General features: G+C 53.8%; 2 protein-coding genes across 38 annotated transcripts in view; one reads left to right on the top strand and one right to left on the bottom strand.

Moving 5' to 3' along the window:
- Window positions 1-14,418, top strand: part of FER1L5 (fer-1 like family member 5) — a 60,093-nt gene extending 45,675 nt beyond the window's left edge. For 8 of the 26 annotated variants that reach the window (XM_045054114.1, XM_045054127.1, XM_045054124.1 and 5 more), the window contains 29 exons: window positions 139-302; window positions 587-701; window positions 1,870-1,972; window positions 2,552-2,715; window positions 2,794-2,967; window positions 3,213-3,357; window positions 3,489-3,566; window positions 4,395-4,576; window positions 4,785-4,946; window positions 5,258-5,359; window positions 6,389-6,535; window positions 6,621-6,783; window positions 6,930-6,955; window positions 7,602-7,652; window positions 7,786-7,887; window positions 8,252-8,371; window positions 8,915-9,076; window positions 9,308-9,399; window positions 9,772-9,942; window positions 10,153-10,301; window positions 10,504-10,643; window positions 11,818-11,906; window positions 12,121-12,237; window positions 12,437-12,578; window positions 12,778-12,877; window positions 12,952-13,145; window positions 13,320-13,429; window positions 13,744-13,888; window positions 14,000-14,418. In XM_045054114.1, the coding sequence (XP_044910049.1) occupies window positions 139-302; window positions 587-701; window positions 1,870-1,972; window positions 2,552-2,715; window positions 2,794-2,967; window positions 3,213-3,357; window positions 3,489-3,566; window positions 4,395-4,576; window positions 4,785-4,946; window positions 5,258-5,359; window positions 6,389-6,535; window positions 6,621-6,783; window positions 6,930-6,955; window positions 7,602-7,652; window positions 7,786-7,887; window positions 8,252-8,371; window positions 8,915-9,076; window positions 9,308-9,399; window positions 9,772-9,942; window positions 10,153-10,301; window positions 10,504-10,643; window positions 11,818-11,906; window positions 12,121-12,237; window positions 12,437-12,578; window positions 12,778-12,877; window positions 12,952-13,145; window positions 13,320-13,429; window positions 13,744-13,888; window positions 14,000-14,227 (3,837 nt within the window). In that variant the 3' untranslated portion in view covers window positions 14,228-14,418. Of the gene's footprint in view, window positions 1-138; window positions 303-586; window positions 702-1,869; window positions 1,973-2,551; window positions 2,716-2,793; window positions 2,968-3,212; window positions 3,358-3,488; window positions 3,567-4,394; window positions 4,577-4,784; window positions 4,947-5,257; window positions 5,360-6,388; window positions 6,536-6,620; window positions 6,784-6,929; window positions 6,956-7,601; window positions 7,653-7,785; window positions 7,888-8,251; window positions 8,372-8,914; window positions 9,077-9,307; window positions 9,400-9,771; window positions 9,943-10,152; window positions 10,302-10,503; window positions 10,644-10,774; window positions 10,873-10,995; window positions 12,269-12,436; window positions 12,579-12,777; window positions 12,878-12,951; window positions 13,146-13,319; window positions 13,430-13,743; window positions 13,889-13,999 lie in introns of those variants that run through there. The other 18 variants (XM_045054112.1, XM_045054117.1, XM_045054116.1 and 15 more) reach the window with 18 other exon arrangements.
- Window positions 1-17,484, bottom strand: part of LMAN2L (lectin, mannose binding 2 like) — an 82,666-nt gene that overhangs the window by 21,995 nt on the left and 43,187 nt on the right. For 11 of the 12 annotated variants that reach the window (XM_023251637.2, XM_045054140.1, XM_019827109.3 and 8 more), the window contains one exon: window positions 15,422-16,869. The exons of the other annotated variant lie outside the window; for it this stretch is intronic. In XM_023251637.2, coding sequence (XP_023107405.1) covers window positions 16,727-16,869 — 143 coding nt within the window. In that variant the 3' untranslated portion in view covers window positions 15,422-16,726. Of the gene's footprint in view, window positions 1-15,421; window positions 16,870-17,484 lie in introns of those variants that run through there. 12 annotated transcript variants of the gene reach the window in all.

The following is a 17,484-nucleotide window of genomic DNA, read 5'->3' as shown; positions in this document are numbered from 1 at the left end:
AAACAAGTGCCGTTGAGGGAAAGTGCTACCTGTGATAAGCTCTGGAGGTGCCTGGAGCCAAGTAGGGGAGCCAAGGAGGGGCCCAATGTCCCACTGTGAGCTGGCACTACAAGGCACTGACAGCTGCCCCTCCCCCAGTACGAGAACCAGGCCAAGTATAAAGATCAGTGGGGACAGCAGGGGCTGTACCACTGCCCCAACTTCTCGGACGTCATGGGGCACAAGGCCCTTCCCAAGGAGGATTTCAAGGCACCCCACGGATGGCACTGGAAGGGGCAGTGGACAGTGGAGCCTCAGAGGAGGTAAGGCTAGCACACAAGCCTAGAGCCTGTGTGCCCCTAGACGTGCAACCCTGGGGTGAGAGCTGTCAGCAGCAGCCCAGAGAGCTAGGCACATGGCCACTGTAGCCTGCTCCTGGGGGCCAGAGTGCCCACCACCCTGCCCTGGATGCCAAGCCCCGCTGCCCAGCCTTGCCCAGAGCAGGTGGGGGTGCCAGGTAGGGGAACACTGGGCCCGCAGAGGAGGACCCCAGGGGCCTGAGAGTTAAGGGAGATGTGCTGGGAACTTGGGGTCTCCCTGTCCCCAGACTCCTCCTGGACATACACATCAACAAGAGCCAAGTGCTGGAGGAAGTATATGAGAACCAGTGTCGCGACACCACGGGGGCCTGGGTGCCAGCAACCATCCCCAACACGGACATGGTGAGCAGGGGCTGAAGCTGCTTCTGGGGATGTGGGGGGACAAGCAGTGCAACCAGGTGGGTGCCTTGGAAGCTGGGTTGTCTGAGTGGAAAGAGCACTGGACCAAGGGTTACCATCTGAGCCCTGCTCCCTACTCTGCGTGGGACCCTGGGTGCACACTGATGGGGTTCTATCCCAAGATGGCAGGTAGAGGTAACTTCCATAAGACTGTAAGGAGCAGCATAGTGGGGCAGTGTTTCCTTCCTAGGCTTCTTTCAAAGGTAGCGCTTACCCAACAGGAGAGAATCTGTGTGGGGCTAGTCTAAGCCCCATAATAGACTAATAGAAAGTCCAATAGAACTTTCTGTGATGATGGAAATGTTCTGTGTCTGCACTGTCTAGCTATTGAATTGACCATCGAGTACTTGAAATGTGGTACTTGTGAGAGTAAGGAACAGAACTTAGGACTTTGTTTCATTTTACTTAATTTGCATTTAAGTGGCCGCAGGAGGTTGGTGGCTGCTGCATCAGACAGCACAGGTCTAACCCATGTCTCATGCACACTACCCTCCCCTCCTCAGCAGCGACAGAGACAGGGCAGGCAACAGCGACTAGCTGAGATTGGTCACACTATTTCCCTTTCCTAGTCATTAGTATGGGTATTTTCTATTTATGGTACTGATTTTCCATGAAATCAGATAGTTACTTCCATAATTGATAGTGGCTATATAAAGTTTTCTTTTAAAAATACATTTACCATTCCGGGGTGCCAGGGTGGCTCAGTCAGTTAAGCGGCTGACTTGATTTCAGCTTAGGTCATGATCTCTCAGTTTAAGGAATCGACCCCACATCAGGCTCTGAGTTGAAAGCATGGAGCCTGCTTGGGATTCTCTGTCTCTCTCTCTGCCTCTCTTCTGCTCACGCTTGCGCTTGCTCACTCTCTCTCTCTCTCTCAAAATAAACATTTAAAATAATAATAATAATAATAAATAAAAATACTTTTACTATTTGAAAAGGCAAGTCAGTAAAAGCATATTAAGTGGATATGTGGGTGGCATCAGAAGTAGCAAGCACTATCTGCTCCAAGGAGAGCACTATGGCCACGCTAGGTGAGCAAACATGTGGGCAGAGAGAGTTGGAGGCCTCTTAGCTCAGATGCCCCTGGCCCACCCTGTCTGTCCACCCTCAGAATGGAGAGCCCGTGGAGTCCCGGGAGAATATGAAGTGTCCCCAAGGCTGGCACATTAAGGAGAACTGGGATGTGGAGCTGAACCACGCAGTGGACAATGAGGGTCAGTCCTCTGGTCACAGGCTGAGGGAAGGAGGCCCTGGAGCAGCCAGGGACTGACACTTCCCACAGCCTCACAGCAATCAAGTTCTCAGGTGGGATGGGCCTGAATTTCTGGGGGTCCCCCAGCCTCTGGAGAGTGGGGCCTCCACCCTTTCTATAGCCATAGGCCCCAGTTTTGAAACAGGGCAGGTTGTAAGTGCCTCCTGAGCACTTTCTAGAAAGAGGAAATGCTCATGGAGCCTGGGTTCACCTGAGGTAGCTCCAGGGAAGGAGTGATGGGCTGGAAGTCTGAAGACCTGAGCTCAAGATGTGACTGTACTACATGTGGGCTATGTGACTGTGTGTGGGTCACAAGACATCTCTGAGCCCCAGCTTCATTTGTAAGATGGGCGGTTGGGCCCAAGCCATCCTGGCGACCACCCCATCCTTTCCACACCTCAGGGCCCCAAAACACCTGGACATGAGGGAAAGCATTTCCTCTCCCTTTAGCCTGCTTTCTGGGGCCCATCTCTCAGGCCTGTCCACGCCTCCCAGCCCATGGGCACTTGGGCACCCACAGGCCGTGGCCCTGCCTCTGCAGGCTGGGAGTACGGAGTGGGGATCGAGCCGTTGGGCCTGCCCCAGGTCTGGAACTCAGTGGAGAAGACCTACTACACATGCCGCCGGCGGCGCTGGGTGCGTTTGCGCTGCCGGAACCACGGGAAGCTGGGCCTGGAGCAGGAGACCCTATCCTTCCTACAGCTGGTGAGGGGGCCACCTGGGCAGGGTCCCCCCACCCTGTGCCATGGCGGGGTTGGTGACATTCTGCTCCCCTCCCTGCAGCACCACCCCAGCGCAGCCAAGGAGGAGGGGGGCTGGGAATATGGCACCTTCGGCTCCAAGTTCCACCTGACTCCTCAGCCCCAGAGCCGGTTCCGCCGCCGCTGCTGGCACCGCAGGCTGGTCCCAAACAAGGACAAGGGCATCGCACCCATTTTCCTGCTGGAGGGATCGTTGGTAAAGCCTCAGTGGGCTAGGTGACTCCTGGCAACGCTATATCCCAGAGCCAGGGCCCGGGCTAGGTGTGGCAGACAGCTGGAGATGCCCCAAGTTGGGGCATTGATGGCTTGCGGCGGGGGTGGGGGGAGTGTGCGCCCCAGATCCACACCCTCAGTCTATAAGGGGAGAAGGGTGACCTGGGCCTGCACTAGAGGAGACAAGAAAAGCACCCAAGAGCTTCAGGGAGAATGTCTTGGGCACAGGTTATGGATATGCAAGAGCAGGCTAAGAAGGAAGAGAACAGGATGCTGTCACAGGGTCTGAACAAATCATTCATGAGCTTCTGGAAGACTGCCCCACAGGACACCCACCCACTTGACCTACCCTTCATCTACTGCGTCTTCAACAGTGAGCATTTGACAATGCCCAAAGTCTGCTTGGGTGGCTCCAGAGGCCTTGCATCAGTGGTCAGGGAGTGAGGAGGGGCCAAGGTGGGGATCCTGGGGGCAGGTGATGGACGTGGCTCCTCTCTTACCCAGAGCCTCACTACTACCAGCTTTTCTGCTACATCTACCAGGCCTGGAACCGAATGTCCAACCAGATCCAGACATTCCAGGGTAGGCAACAGGCATCCCTTTCTTCCCCAAGTCCTCAGGACGCCATGATGTGGCCACCCAGCAGCATAAAGAATTTGACAGGGAAGGGGGTGACAAACATGCAGACCCCTCTCCCCAGCAGGTCAGGGCCCTGGCTTGGGGGAGAGATATAAAAACAAGGAGTATAAGGTGGGGCTGTTCTTGAGATGTGTCCCCAGTACTGGGGATTCAAGAAGGGGGAGAAAGAGTGACACACCTGGGGACCACACGTCCCTGTGTCAGAAGATGGGGGGGGGGGGGGTGTGTGGGGAAGAGGTGAGGCAATTTCCAGCCATGTGCATGAGGAGCCTGTCCTTGGTCCTGTGAGGAGGACCCAGTGAAGCTTTCAGGAGAGATGTGTGCTCCTGCCCTGTCCTTTTGGTGACACTGTAAGGAACCAAGCTGCTGGATGAGGGGCAGAGCCAGGGCAGGGAGTGTCTGCCGGGAGCTGTGTCCATTGGGCATCGGCACCCACATTGAGAGGGCCACATGATGTCCCCTTATGCCACAGCCACTCACTGATGCTGTGGAAGGGCAGCAACGTGCAGCTGGTCCCCAGAACTCCTCCAGAGGAGCCATGGGACCTTCCATCTCCGTGCCACTCAGACCTCAACCAGGTGGTGTCAAATAGATGTGTGTGGAACCAAATGGTCCTTGGCCTCTGGTTACATAGCCATTTGCTCTGTACTTGCACTGAGGTGGCCTTCTGGGCAGCTGGCAGTGGCTGTGATTGCCCAGCCTAGGCCTCCCTGGAGAACCTGGCTTGACAAGCTCAATGGCAGGACCCCCTCCTCTCCTTCTATCCCCCAGGGCCCTTCATTCGGTTGGTCTTCTTGAACCATAGCCAGTGCACCCAAACCCTGAGGGGCTCTGCAGCCCCCACGTGGGCCCAGACGCTCATTTTCCAGCACCTCCTTCTGTATGAGAACCCCCAGGACACCGAAACAAGCCCACCACTCGTGGTGTTGGAACTGTGGCAGCAGGACTCTCAGGTAAGGTGGGCTGGAGTGGGCAGAGTTGCTGAGTTTTTCTTTTAGAGGAGAATATACAGAAAGGCCTCCCATGGGGCATGATTCACAGAGAGCAGTATGTCAACATAAATGTTGGCCCTGATCCTAGAGTTGTCAGAATCCCAGGGGAGGAGAGCCAGAACCCTGCCAGCTTGGCCTCAGTGTTTGGTGAACTTCCCTTTCCCTGCAGGGAAAGGAGAGCTTGTGGGGCCGGAGCATGTGGTCTCCAGTGGTCTGGCTGGATGCCCAAAAACGGATCCTGCCCCCGCTGAGGTGGCACCCCCTTGTAAAATTGCTAGGGGAGGAAGAGGGTGAGATCCTGGCATCCTGTGAGCTGATCCTCGAGACTGAGGTACTGAGAAGGAGGGCCTGGCTGGGGGTGGGGGGGCACCTTGCTCTCCCACCCCACCTCACCTCCCTGCCCCCAGTTACCACAACCTGTGGTCCCCAACTCCACCCCCCAGGAAAGGCCTGGGGCCTGAGGAGCTAGAACACCGGGCTTGGTGATGCCAGCCGGTGACGTCTCCCTAACTCCCTGCCTGCTGCTGCCCATGGGGCTCTGGAGCCTCCTCACTTGAGCCCTGCTAGGGACTTGATTTGGGGGTGGGAAGGACAAGCCCACTAGGGCCTCATGCTCCCTGCTGTCTCACCTCACCCCTTCAGAGTCTCAAAGAGAGGCCGCCCATCTTAAGTGTTCCCTGGAAGAATGGGGTCTACACACTCCCCAAGAGCATCCAGCCCACACTAAAGAAAATGGCTATCGAGGTGATAATGGTGTGGGGCAGTGGGGAGGGCAAGCACCCCCCACAGCAGTCGAGTGCCGTGGAGGTCTCTCTGCTCAATCTCCTTGGGCCCTCCTGACTACCTGATCCAAAGCGTGGACCCCAAAAAGACACTCTCTGAGAGATGGAGGGAGACAGGGGAGGAATGAAGGGCAGAACCTCTGATAGAATAGGTTAAATTATTTTAATGACATCCTCTGTGGCAGGTCATAGACAAAGGGCTTTGGCATTCCTTACCACATCCAAGCCCCTCGATGGCCCTCTACAGTAGGGACCACTTTTCAGACAAAACTGAGGCTCTGAGAGAGCGGAGAGCCCATGCACAGTGACACAGGGGTAAGTGGCAGAGCCAGAATCTGGGCCTGGCCCTGCCTGACTCCAAATGACAGTAGCCTGGAGGTCCCACGTCGGAACCTTTGTGCCCAGCCACAAATCTGGTCAGGTCCTCCTGACCCTGGAGACCCCCCCCTCCCCAAGATCAGGCAACCCCACTCTGGTCCCCTGAAGAGGCCTTCATGAGTAACAACATGGATGTTTTTTGGGGTGCCCAGTGTCTGTCACTTGAGAACACTGAATGACCATGGAATTCTATGGGATCTGAGTCACCAGTGAGCTAGATAGCAAAAGGGACACCTGAGAAATCTGGACCCCCCCTGCTACTCTGGGCCTTCAAGGCAGCCAGCCTTAGGGACTCACTCCTGAGCAGTGACTGGAGGCCAGACAAAGCAGCAGGGGAGGAAGGACAATACCTAAGGGGCCCTGGAGGTCAGTGAAGGATATCACAGTAGCCAGAGGGCACTCCCTCACGGAAGCCTTGAGGACAAGCACTGATCCCCCACAGGAAGGGAGACCTGGGTAACCTTTAGACTCTGACTTTGTCCAGCTCATTCCCGGGCCCTGGATACTCCCTGATGCATCATCACTCCCAGGACAGTCCCCTCTCTCTGGCCAGGACCCCAGTACAGAGGCCCTGTCTGTCCTTTGCCCTGCCCCTCCTTCTCTGTTCTGGCAGATCCTGATCTGGGGCCTTCGGAACATGAAGCAGGTGCGCTCCCCCCAGCTCCTGGTAGAATGCTGGGAAGAGTCCCTGCAGACACAGCCCATCAAGGACTTTCAGACCAACCCCAACTTCACCCAGTCAGTCCTCTTCCTCACAGTGGTAAGGCAACCTCGGGCAAAGCAGGGGCTGGGGCAGCCCTCTCCCCTGGGAGGCCTCATGCCCAGGCCTCTCCTTGGGGCTGCAGTTCATGCCTATGGAGGAGGTCTACGCGCCACCCCTCACATTGAAGGTGGTGGACAGTCAGGACTTCGGCCAGCAGACTGTGGTGGGTCAGGCCAACATCAACTCCCTACAGCCCTACTTCTGCGACCCCTGGGCTGAGGACTACGTGCCTCCACAGCTTCCAAGTATGGCCCTTTCCCCCTGCCCTTCCCAGCCTCACCCCTAAGCTGGCACTGGGAGTGGGGGCAGCCATGGCAGCCTGCGGGGCTGGTGTCCCTCCTCCTCACCCTTCTTGCTGCTCCTGAGATTCATGATTGCTCTTTCTCCTCAGTGCTGTCTATGAACAAGTACCAGAAGGTGAGTAAAGGGCTCAAGGTCCCACCTTCTTCTACACCATTTACAGGGAGCAGCCCTTGTCCCCGAGGAGAAGCGGAGATTAAACAGAGTTCTGAGACATGTGCTCTCAGTGTACACGAGAACTCTAAAGCTGTGATTCCCAATGTGGACAGCATGTTAGAACAGTCCGAGAGTTTAAAGAAATGCTGTAGCCAGGCCACAGGATAGCTAGCGGGAAGGACCCAAGTATCAGCATTTTTTTCAAGCCCCACCCCTCTCCAGTGATTTCAATGTTTTCAAGGTTCAGAACTATCCCTTGAGAGCTGCACTTATCAAACCTGAATGCACAGGCATCTTGGGGACATCTGGAGCAAAAGCAGGTTCTGACTTAGTAGGCCTGGGGTGAAACTTCAGGTTCTGCATTTCTGGGCCCTCCCAGAGTTCCATCTGAAGCTGTGGGCATTGAGGATAAGAACTAAGCTTACCCTCCTTCTGGTCCCCAAACCCATGTCTGACGATCTTGGAATTGAAAGGACTCCATGAGGAGCAAGGGAGCCAGGGAAGGGAGCCCTGCCCTCCACTCCCTCTCTCCTCAGAAGTCAGGGATGGTGAGCGGGCCAGGCAGGGGACACCATACCTCACCCACTCTCCTGCTCTCACTTTTCAGGTCCTAGATTACCTCTATGAAAAGTTCTGGTTCGAGTCCAGCAAAGCTGAGGTGACGTAGGCTCAGACTCAGGGAACAAAGGAATGACTCTGGGCAGCTCAGGGAGGCAGAGGGCAGCATGACCCTGGGCAGAGGAAGGCCACTGTGCCTTCTCCCTGAAGGCCAGAATGACCTTCCCTGCCAGGACGAATACGAGCATGAAGTGGACTGGTGGAACAAGCTGTTCTGGGCCACAGGAGATGCCAAGTCCTTGCAGTACAAGCACAAAGACTACCATACCCTGAAGGTTTGGAGGCCTCTAGGGGGGAGACTGCTGAGACTTGGAATAAAATCTGCTGGCAGAGACCAGCAAACCTCACCCTGATTCCTCTAGGAACTACCAGCGGGGATGGGGGCAGGCAGGAGAGGGGGTAGTTTCCTTCTTGTCTCCCTAAGACTCTAGGCCACACCTCCACCAGCCATGCCTTTTTGGGAACCAGGACTGCCCCACCTGCAGCAGGAGGTGCTGACTCTGGGGCCACCGACCAGGCAGATGCTTTGAAGCCAGACCTAGGAACTGGTGGCCCCTCAGCCCCCTGATGGCAGGAATGGTCCCCCTCTGGCTGAGCCCACTCTCCCCACCAGCCTGGGTCCCATGCACCCTCCTGCAGGTATATGACTGCGAGCTGGAGGCTGTGCCCGCCTTCGAAGGCCTGCAGGATTTCTGCCAGACCTTTAAACTCTACCAGGAAGAGCCCAAGTTGGACAGCCCTGTGGTAGGGGAGTTCAAGGTGCATGTCCACCCCAGCTGAGCTGCCCCTGTCTCCTGTGCCCCTTCTGTCACAAGACTCTAATAAAAGCCCTGGCTCTCTATGCTCTGTGAGAGGATAGGGCAGGGAGGGCTTGAAAAACAGTTGAGGGAGCAGGGGAGCAGAAGGTGACCTATGCTGGGATTTAGAGTGACCTCCCTTTACATAGGATGGGCAGGGGCCTCCTCACACCAGCTCTGGCCTATGTTGAGCTCCCAAAACCTATAAGCCTTAGAGAACAAGTTCCAACCCGAAGGGATGGACGGGCATGGAATGGGGGTCCGCATCAGCAGAAACTGGAAACTCACCTAATGACTAGAGTTCTTTGCCCAACACTCTTCCTAAACACAGTTGTCCCTGTGGAGTCCCTGCCACACCCGCCCTCTCCTGTCCTTGTGGCCTTCCATCCCTGCCATCCTCAACACAGCCTGCTTTCGCTTGAGCTTAGACCAGGGGCACCTCATGGAGGGCTTAACAGAGCCAGGCCCGCACTGCCAACACCTTCCCTCCCCAACACACACACAGGGCCTTTTCCGCGTCTACCCCTTTCCTGAGGATCCAGAAGCCCCCAAGCCCCCGCGCCAGTTCACAGTTTGGCGTGAGAAAGAGGACTTCCCTCAGGAGTGCTTGGTGCGAGTGTACATAGTCCGAGCAATCAACCTGCAGCCCCAAGATGCCAATGGCCTGGTAATGAGCAGCCCCAAACCCATGGTGTTCATGGTCCCCGGGCCCACCCAGCCCAGGTGCCTCCCACAGGGTCCTGGAGCTCCCTCAGGCTGCAGATACCCAGACCACCACCTCACCACAGGCTCCATCTGGTACAAGGGGCTCACTTCTGCCCCACCCCCACCCTCCCTGACCAACCTGGGCTGACTTTCCATTTCCTGTCACATTTCCCTCCCTATGACTGAACCCCAGTGTGACCCTTATGTGATCCTGAAACTGGGACAGACAAAGATTGGCAACCGTCACAAGTACCAGCCCAACACTGTGGATCCCATCTTTGGCATGTGAGCTGCCCCAACTCACCCAATCCCACACTTCTCCAGGAGTAAGCTCCAGAAGGCGAACAACTCTTGCATTTCTTTTTAACCTCTGAGTTCCTAGCACGGGGTCTCACAGTGCTCAACAGATGGAAGGGTGGTCAGTTCTACCCTCCTTCTCAAACACTTTGCCTGGGAAAGGAGTTCAGGGTCCCACAACCCAGGCCTACCAAAAGTTGTTTCTAGCCATAGCTAGGGGATAGTTATTGGCAGGTGACAGCCACCCCAGGCTCTGCTCTCCATATTCAGCATGACCAAACAAGGGGCTGAGATGCTAGACAGGGAGGCCTGTAGATAACATGGCGCGCAGTCTGCAGTGTCCAACACCCTCACCCCTAGGATGTTTGAACTCAGCTGTACCATCCCCCTGGAGAAAGACCTGGAGATCCAGCTATATGACTTTGACCTGTTTTCACCTGATGATAAGATTGGAACCACAGTCATTGACCTTGAAAACCGACTCTTGTCTGGCTTTGGAGCCCGTTGTGGGCTCTCCAAATCCTACTGCCAGTAAGTACACCTGAGGCTGGGCAAGAGAATAGGGGAGGGGTGGAGGAGGGAGCCCCCAGTTCCCTTTGCAGAGGTTGCATCCCAGGCTGGGGAACCAGGGCCCGAACCTGGCTCCATCCATGCCCCCACCACCGCTCATCCTGCAGTTCAAAGCAGAATGTTCTCCAGGACCCAAACCTCCCCACTTGTTCCTCTCCCTTAACCTCACAGGTCAGGGCCCTTTAGGTGGCGGGATCAAATGCACCCAAGCTTCCTCTTGGAACGCCATGCCAAACAGAAAGGGCTGCCTCCGCCTCTGTTCAATCCTGAGGAGGACTCTGTTTTTTACAATGGGAAACAATTCAGACTGCAAAGCTTTGGTGAGAAGTACAGCACGCTGCTGGAAGGCACAGAGACAGGCCTCTGAAACGAGAGGGCACCTGCCCCATTTTGCCCTTTCCTCTTGTGGAGGGCAACCATGGCCACTGTCCAGGCTGGGGTAGGGAAGGGGGCGCACCTGCCTGGGAGACAGGAAAGCTAACAACCTCGTGATCCCCTCCCCTTCCACCTCCTTCCATCTAGAGCCCAAGCCCCCTACTGTTCGTTATTTGGGACCTAAGAAAGAACGCCTTGCACTGTACCTCCTGCACACCCAGGGGCTGGTCCCTGAGCATGTGGAGACCCGCACACTATACAGCGACAGCCAGCCAGGCATCGACCAGGTATGAGACTCGAGGGGCTGGATCGGGAGACCAGGGAGCCCATCCATCCAGGACATAGCCATGACGAGAGGGGAAGGGGAGGCCAAGCATTCGCAGATGCATGCGCACAAAAGACAAGCATGTTCTGTTAGAAGTGAGAAGTTCCAATGATGTCACTCAGAATGGAGAAATTCGGAGCAGGAAAAGTCGTCTACAAGAAACCTAGGCCGTACATCAGTTGGTAGAAGCGGTAAGGCGCAACCTTACCAGCCAGTGCCTACGCTGCTTTAGTCTCTCCTGAGGGAGGGTGGGGAGGTAGCACCTGGGGTCAGATGTGCAGACATTACAACCCTGGTTTACCTGTTAATTGCAGGCTGTGTTTTCTCCATGGCAAGGAACCCCAAACAGAAGGAATAAAAATCCCCATGGGCACCCTAATTATCATCCACCCTCTACCCTCCAGCCACCAGAACAGCTCATCTCATTCTCCAAATTTCTCAAGCTGATACCACATTCCAGACACAAAGTTCTCTGCTGAGCACTTTTTATAAACCATTCTCATTAAACCTGTTTTCTTAAATGGGGTCAACTTCAAAAGAATAAAATGAGGTCAGTTTGAAAGAATATATTTGTCTATACCTTCCAGTGTTAGTAGTTCTACTCTTTTAGTTTTTTCTCTTCCTTTTTCTCACCATTTCCATCCCTCCCTTCTTAAGACAGACCTCTATGCTTGGTGGACAGCTTCATACCCTTACAATATGCTTACACAACATAAAGCAACCTGGACACTTGGACTGACCATCTAGTTTGCTCTTTCTTGGGGCCACTAAGCTGGTTAATAAATGAAGCCCCAACCCCACTGTGGTGCTCTGTCCAGAGAGGCTGAGGAGCACGGCCTGCTCAACAGCATTAACCCCCAGTCACAAGTGATAACCCGCTGTGGCCATCAGCCTTGAAGCCATCATACACTACCAGCCTTACTTTGCACCATTCTTCCAGCCAAAATGAGAAAAGGGAATCTGGCGGGGAGTTGCCAGACTTCCTGTCTGAAGTCCATTCCATCTCCTTACCCCACCTTCCTATGGTGGGGACACAGCCTCCACAGACCCCAGAACCTGGGACAGGGCTCCCAGGCCACAGCATGCTCAGAACAGAGGCTGGCAACCCCCAGCCAGCTAATCCATCTCCACTCTAGGGAAAGGTGCAAATGTGGGTGGACATCTTTCCCAAGAAGCTTGGGCCTCCTGGCCCCCCAGTCAACATCAAGCCCAGAAAGCCTAAGAGGTAAGTGACCTACCTCATCCCCGTCACTGTACTTCCCAGGGCACGGAACATGGGTGTGCTCACACACTAAGGAACCGCAAATTCCTTCCTTCTCTTGGGAGTCCTGGGAGCTTCCTTCCCCTGCATCCTCCCAAATGTGGCATGCCTGGTGTGGGCATGGAGGGCAGCCTCCCAGGCCTGTCTTCATGCACCAAGTTGGGGAGCTATTCCTCAGCAAAGCCTCAGACTACAGTGGCTGCAGGTATGAGCTGCGCTGCATCATTTGGAAAACTGCCCAAATGGACCTGGGGAAAAGTCTATCTGGCGAGATAAGCGACATCTATGTCAAAGGGTGAGAAAGATGGCAGGGCTCCAGCAGTGTTCCCTCAGAGTTCCCCAGTTGTATCATCCCTATGCCTCCCACCCCCAATTCTGGGGCCACATCTCTCCACTCCCACCCGTGCCTGGTGTCTGTTGAGCAGTGCTTCCCACAAGGGGAAGGGGAGGGGGACAATACATGTGAACCCCAGGTGAAATGACTTTCGCCCCAGGTGGCTATTCGGGCTAGAGAAGGACATGCAGAAGACAGATATCCACTACTACTCCCTCACTGGGAAGAGCGACTTCAACTGGCGGTTCATCTTCACCATGGACTACCTGGCAGCTGAGCATATGTGTGTCCAGAGCCAGAAGGTAACAGAACTGGGAGTGGGGGTGGGGGCTGTGCTCCCTCTCCCGCTTCCTCAGAGAACTATAAGCTGAACACTTGGAATGTGGCCTCAGGCAGAAACTTCTCTGAGAGTCTATCACTGCTGGGTAGTGGGCTACTAAGGGGGCCAAGGGCAATCTCAAGGGAGACAGGCCAGGAATACGCTCTTCTGTCACCCTCCAGGACTACATATGGAGCCTGGACCCCACAGTGATGAAGTTCCCAGCCCGGCTCATCATCCAGATCTGGGACAACGACATCTTCTCCGCTGATGACTTCCTAGGTGAGATCTGGAATAGGGTCCATGACCACAGGACAGGGAGCTCCTTCTTGCTGACAGCATTTCTCTGGGCTCAGGGGTCCTGGAGCTGGATTTATCTGACATGCCTCTACCAGCCCGGCACGCCAATATGTGCTCCATCAGGATGATGGATACAGATTCCAAGTGGCCTTACTTCCTCCAGTATAAGCACGTCTCCCTCTTCAAGAAGAAGACTGTAACAGGCTGGTGGCCTTGCCAGGTCCTCGATGGTGGCAAATGGCGCTTGTCGGTAGGAGCTGGGGAAGGTGTCTATTGCATAGGACTACTATGCCACGTAACTTGGCTCTAACAGACTTCTGGGGACCTTTGCTAAATCCCTTTTCCTTTCTATGGGAAGGGGTCTTAAACTATTCTCACACCTGTTGTAATGAACTCAGCCTCCCACCACCTATGGTGTTTCTAGGGTAAAGTGAAGATGACGCTGGAGATTCTGTCAGAGAAGGAAGCCCTAATCAAGCCAGCAGGGCGAGGCCACTCAGAACCCAACCAGTACCCTACACTTCATCCTCCCCTGTAAGGGTCCTGTGGGACAAAGGCACAAAATCTTTCTTCCTCATTCACAAAGCTGAGCTGCTAGGCCCGGCAATTTGAATAGAGTGGTAAACATTGGGCCTATAAGTGGAGAGAGGTTAATTACTTCCTAGCATCCCGGCTCAGGGCTCAGCTACAATCAGGAGAGAACAGCCTTAGTGAAGGGGAAATGGGGGGCTGGGGACACACAAGTAAGCAGAAGTTGTTTTAAAAAAGAAAGTTCTTGGGTCCGGATTACTTGACCTGACGGTTCTCTCTGCCTTCCATCCTCTGACATCTCCTCTGCTTATGGACAGACGACCCAACACCTCGTTCTTGTTTCGGATACCTGTTACAACCTTGTGTCACGTTTTCTGGAAACGCTACCACTTTAAAATCATAGCTGCTGCAATCATATTTATTATAGCACTTCTGCTGTTCAACTTTATCTATTCAGCCCCGGTGAGTGACAATCCTGGGGACAGGGACAAAGGCACTAGTTGCTCTTGGGATGACTCTGAAGAGACAGCCTCAGGTCACTACCTCAGGCTAACAGTTGCCTTTTCTCTCTAGCATTACTTGGCCATGAACTGGATCAAACCTGGACTTCGGCTGAGTGCTCCCCTTAAAATATATAGCAATGTCATCAATCCACCGAACACCCGCATTGCCAACCCTTCTGTCCTCACGGGCCAGCATCTGAACCTAAATCCTGCAGCAGACCATGAGCTGAAATTCCTCCAGGGACCTATGAATCACCTGCAAGACATTTTTCCAGAACTTCCAGCCCTGCAAGACTAATTGGCCCAGGTCTGCTTGGCTTTTCTCCTGCCCATCACCAGCCTTACCCTTGGGCTTCCTACCAATCTCTCATTTCTATCTTCTAGGACATATGCAAGGGGCTAAGGATATTCTGGCCATTCTGTTCAGAAACCACTTCCAACAAGGACAGAGTTGTCATTTTCCCACTGAAGTAAACAAGTTTTGTCACAGAGAGTCACCTTATAATTTTGGGGGTTGAAGACAACACGAAAAGCAAGACTCACAAGGACAGGGAACAGTGTCCTTTTTATACACCACCTCTAGTCTTCAGGGTCTCCTCCTCTCCAAGAGGCTCTGAAGTCAGAGGGCAACCAAGAGAAAGGGGGACTGTGAGGAGAGAAATGGCTCACGTGGGGTAAGCAGCTTGCCAAAATCACTGTTCCCACCCCTACGGTACATGCACAAAAGAGCCATGCCACAGACCAGGCATCTCCCTCCTCTAGGGCTATGGAGCCCAGAACAGTATTTGGTCCCATTCACAATGGAAAATATTTGTTTCTAAGAACAAAAAGCAAGAGCTAGGGCATGACCTGCCATGCTAGGTTAGACAGTTTCCTTGCATCACACATATCTCAAAGGCTGGCCCTACGCTGGGTGGGGACTGCATTTCATGTCTTCCCCATCCTGTTTAAAAACCCTCAAGGAGCCCGTGAGTGGCGAAACATAAAAAACTCATCTCACACACACACCCTCCCCCATGATGAGACCCCTTCCTCCCACACCACTGCCTGGGCTATCTCAAGAGCTCACCTAGGTCCTCCCACCACAGGGGTCTAGCCAATCTCCCCCTGAGCTCAAAAAAGACAAAAGAACCGTTTGCTTTGTCAGTTCCAAGTGGTCCTAAGGCCAAGCTCCAGGTCACAGTTTGTGCTCTGGCACCCAATCCTGGAGCTGCTCTGCTCTTGTGGGGAAGGTCTTAGGAGGACCCCATTTTACTCCCACCTACAGGAGAGCACTGTGGCCTGTGATGCTCACTTATGCACATGGGAGGGACAGAAAAAAGCCCAACACGACAGAAACTTATATGCAGCCAAGGTGCCCTCCTTTCCTTCCGGACTGAGCTGAGGGTTTTCCCAACCCAAAAGAAGACAGGGCAAGGGTTGACAGGCTTGGGGCTCAGAAGAAGGCCTAGAGCTTCCCCCAAACCTACCCCTCAAAGGAAGGACACTTTGATTTCCATCAGTCATTTTAAGAATTTCCCTTAGGCTACAGAAGTACATGGTTAGGAGGGCTCAGAGCTCCAGGCCCTCCAGGGAGACTGGCCTATTGGCCAATTTAACCACAGGGCAGACAGGTGAGCAGCACTTGACCCCTTGTCAGATAAGGCAGTGGAACAAGGATTGACCCACAGTGGATGACACTCAGCCTCTGTCACTTAATGACAATGAACCCTTCCAGGCACAGATGACCAGGGTCTATTGCTCCCAGATTTGCAACAGGAGTTCAGCAACAGTTTCTTATCCATTAAGAAAAAGAAGCCAAGTTTCCTCTTTGGGGAGTATCCAAGCCGAGGCTATAAAAAGAAAGCTTCCTTACATTTTGAACACTCAAAGTGGGATTCCAAAAATCATGATAAACACAAAACATGCAGGCTCCAGAGTCCAGAAACATCTCCACGTGGCAAATGTTGCTTTTGGTGTCAAAACATGGAGCTGGGCAGTTTCACAGTTACTCCTATTACATCCATGAAGTCTTCCCAGTTTCTCTTGACTTGCACACCAAGTGTGTCAAACCTGACTGAGGGCCTAAAGAAACCAACTGGGAAAGTCACAAACCAAGAGAGCCAAGTTTCACGCTAAAGAACAATCACTAGAGCAGTGAGCCAAAGCAAAAAGCCCTTTCCCCATGGCCACCTAATGAGGGTCAGCAAAACCTAAGTTTGTTCTGCAGCCCCAGGCTCCAAAAGACAGGCATCCAGATGTCTCTTCCAGCTCAGGCTGCATTTGGAGAGAGCGATGAACAGAGGGAGAAGGCAACGCAGGGAAGAAGTTTCCATCCAGATTTCTAACGAAAGTTCCTCAAGTGGACAGAGGCTTGGATGAAAAGCAATGAATGGAAGCCTGAAGGTCTGGGGAGTTATCAGTGTTGTATTCTTTGCAGATTTAAAAATGAAGTACAAGGGTCCTCTGAGTCCAACAACAAGGCAGCCTGAGCTATGAAATTCTTTTCTGTGATTTTAGTACCATAACCGCATAAATTCTCTCATTCCTCTTAGCTCCCAAGTGGAAGGACTGCAGGGAAAGGCACGTCACAGCAGCACTGCCCTGGGGTAGGTGGGCTTCCTGAACCAGAGTCAGATGTCCCCATGGATTACCATGGTAATGCAGTGTCCCTGCATTCAAAGTTCCAGTGACAGAACAGAGTCCCTGACCAGCTGTTGGAGACTAGAGAAGGCCTGCCAGGCTATATGCTCAGGCCAGTGCCTGCTCCTCCCACACCTCATAGTGACAGCCACAGGGGCGGCAGTAGCAGGACGGCTCAGTAGAAACGCTTTCGGCTCTGTTCCTGCCATTTGTTGTAGAGTATGATACCAATGACAATGGCAAATACGGAAAACACCAGCGAGAAGAAGACGATGAGGAAGAGGGCCAGGCCACTCAGGGGCGGCAATGGGGCAGTCACTGAGGAAGCAAGAGAGAAGCAAGTCAGAATCAGGGAGCCCACCCAGCTGGGAAGATATAGAGTCTCCAGCTTGACACCCATTTCTGGGAGCCAGAAATGATAGACTCTCCCTTTCAGGATGCCTCAATTTAAAAACTGAGCAGCCCAAGGGGCGCCTGGGTGGCGCAGTCGGTTAAGCATCCGACTTCAGCCAGGTCACGATCTCGCGTCCTGGGAGTTCGAGCCCCGCGTCGGGCTCTGGGCTGATGGCTCAGAGCCTGGAGCCTGTTTCCGATTCTGTGTCTCCCTCTCTCTCTGCCCCTCCCCCGTTCATGCTCTGTCTCTCTCTGTCCCAAAAATAAATAAACGTTGAAAAAAAAAAATTTAAAAACTGAGCAGCCCTGGGGCACCTGGGTGGCTTAGTCAATTGAGCGTCGGACTTCAGCTCAGGTTATGATCTCGTAGTCTGTGGGTTCGAGCCCCATGTCTGGCTCTGTGCTGACAGCTCAGAGCCTGGAGCTTGCTTTGGATTCTGTGTCTCCCTCTCTGTCTGCCCCTCCCCCACTTGTGCCCTGTCTCTCTCTCTCTCTCTCTCTCTCTCTCTCAAAAATAAAAATAAACATAAAAAACAACAA

The sequence above is a fragment of the Felis catus genome, chromosome A3, assembly GCF_018350175.1.
Source record: "Felis catus isolate Fca126 chromosome A3, F.catus_Fca126_mat1.0, whole genome shotgun sequence".
Lineage (NCBI taxonomy): Eukaryota > Metazoa > Chordata > Mammalia > Carnivora > Felidae > Felis > Felis catus.
This window is presented reverse-complemented; position numbering and strand designations above follow the sequence as displayed.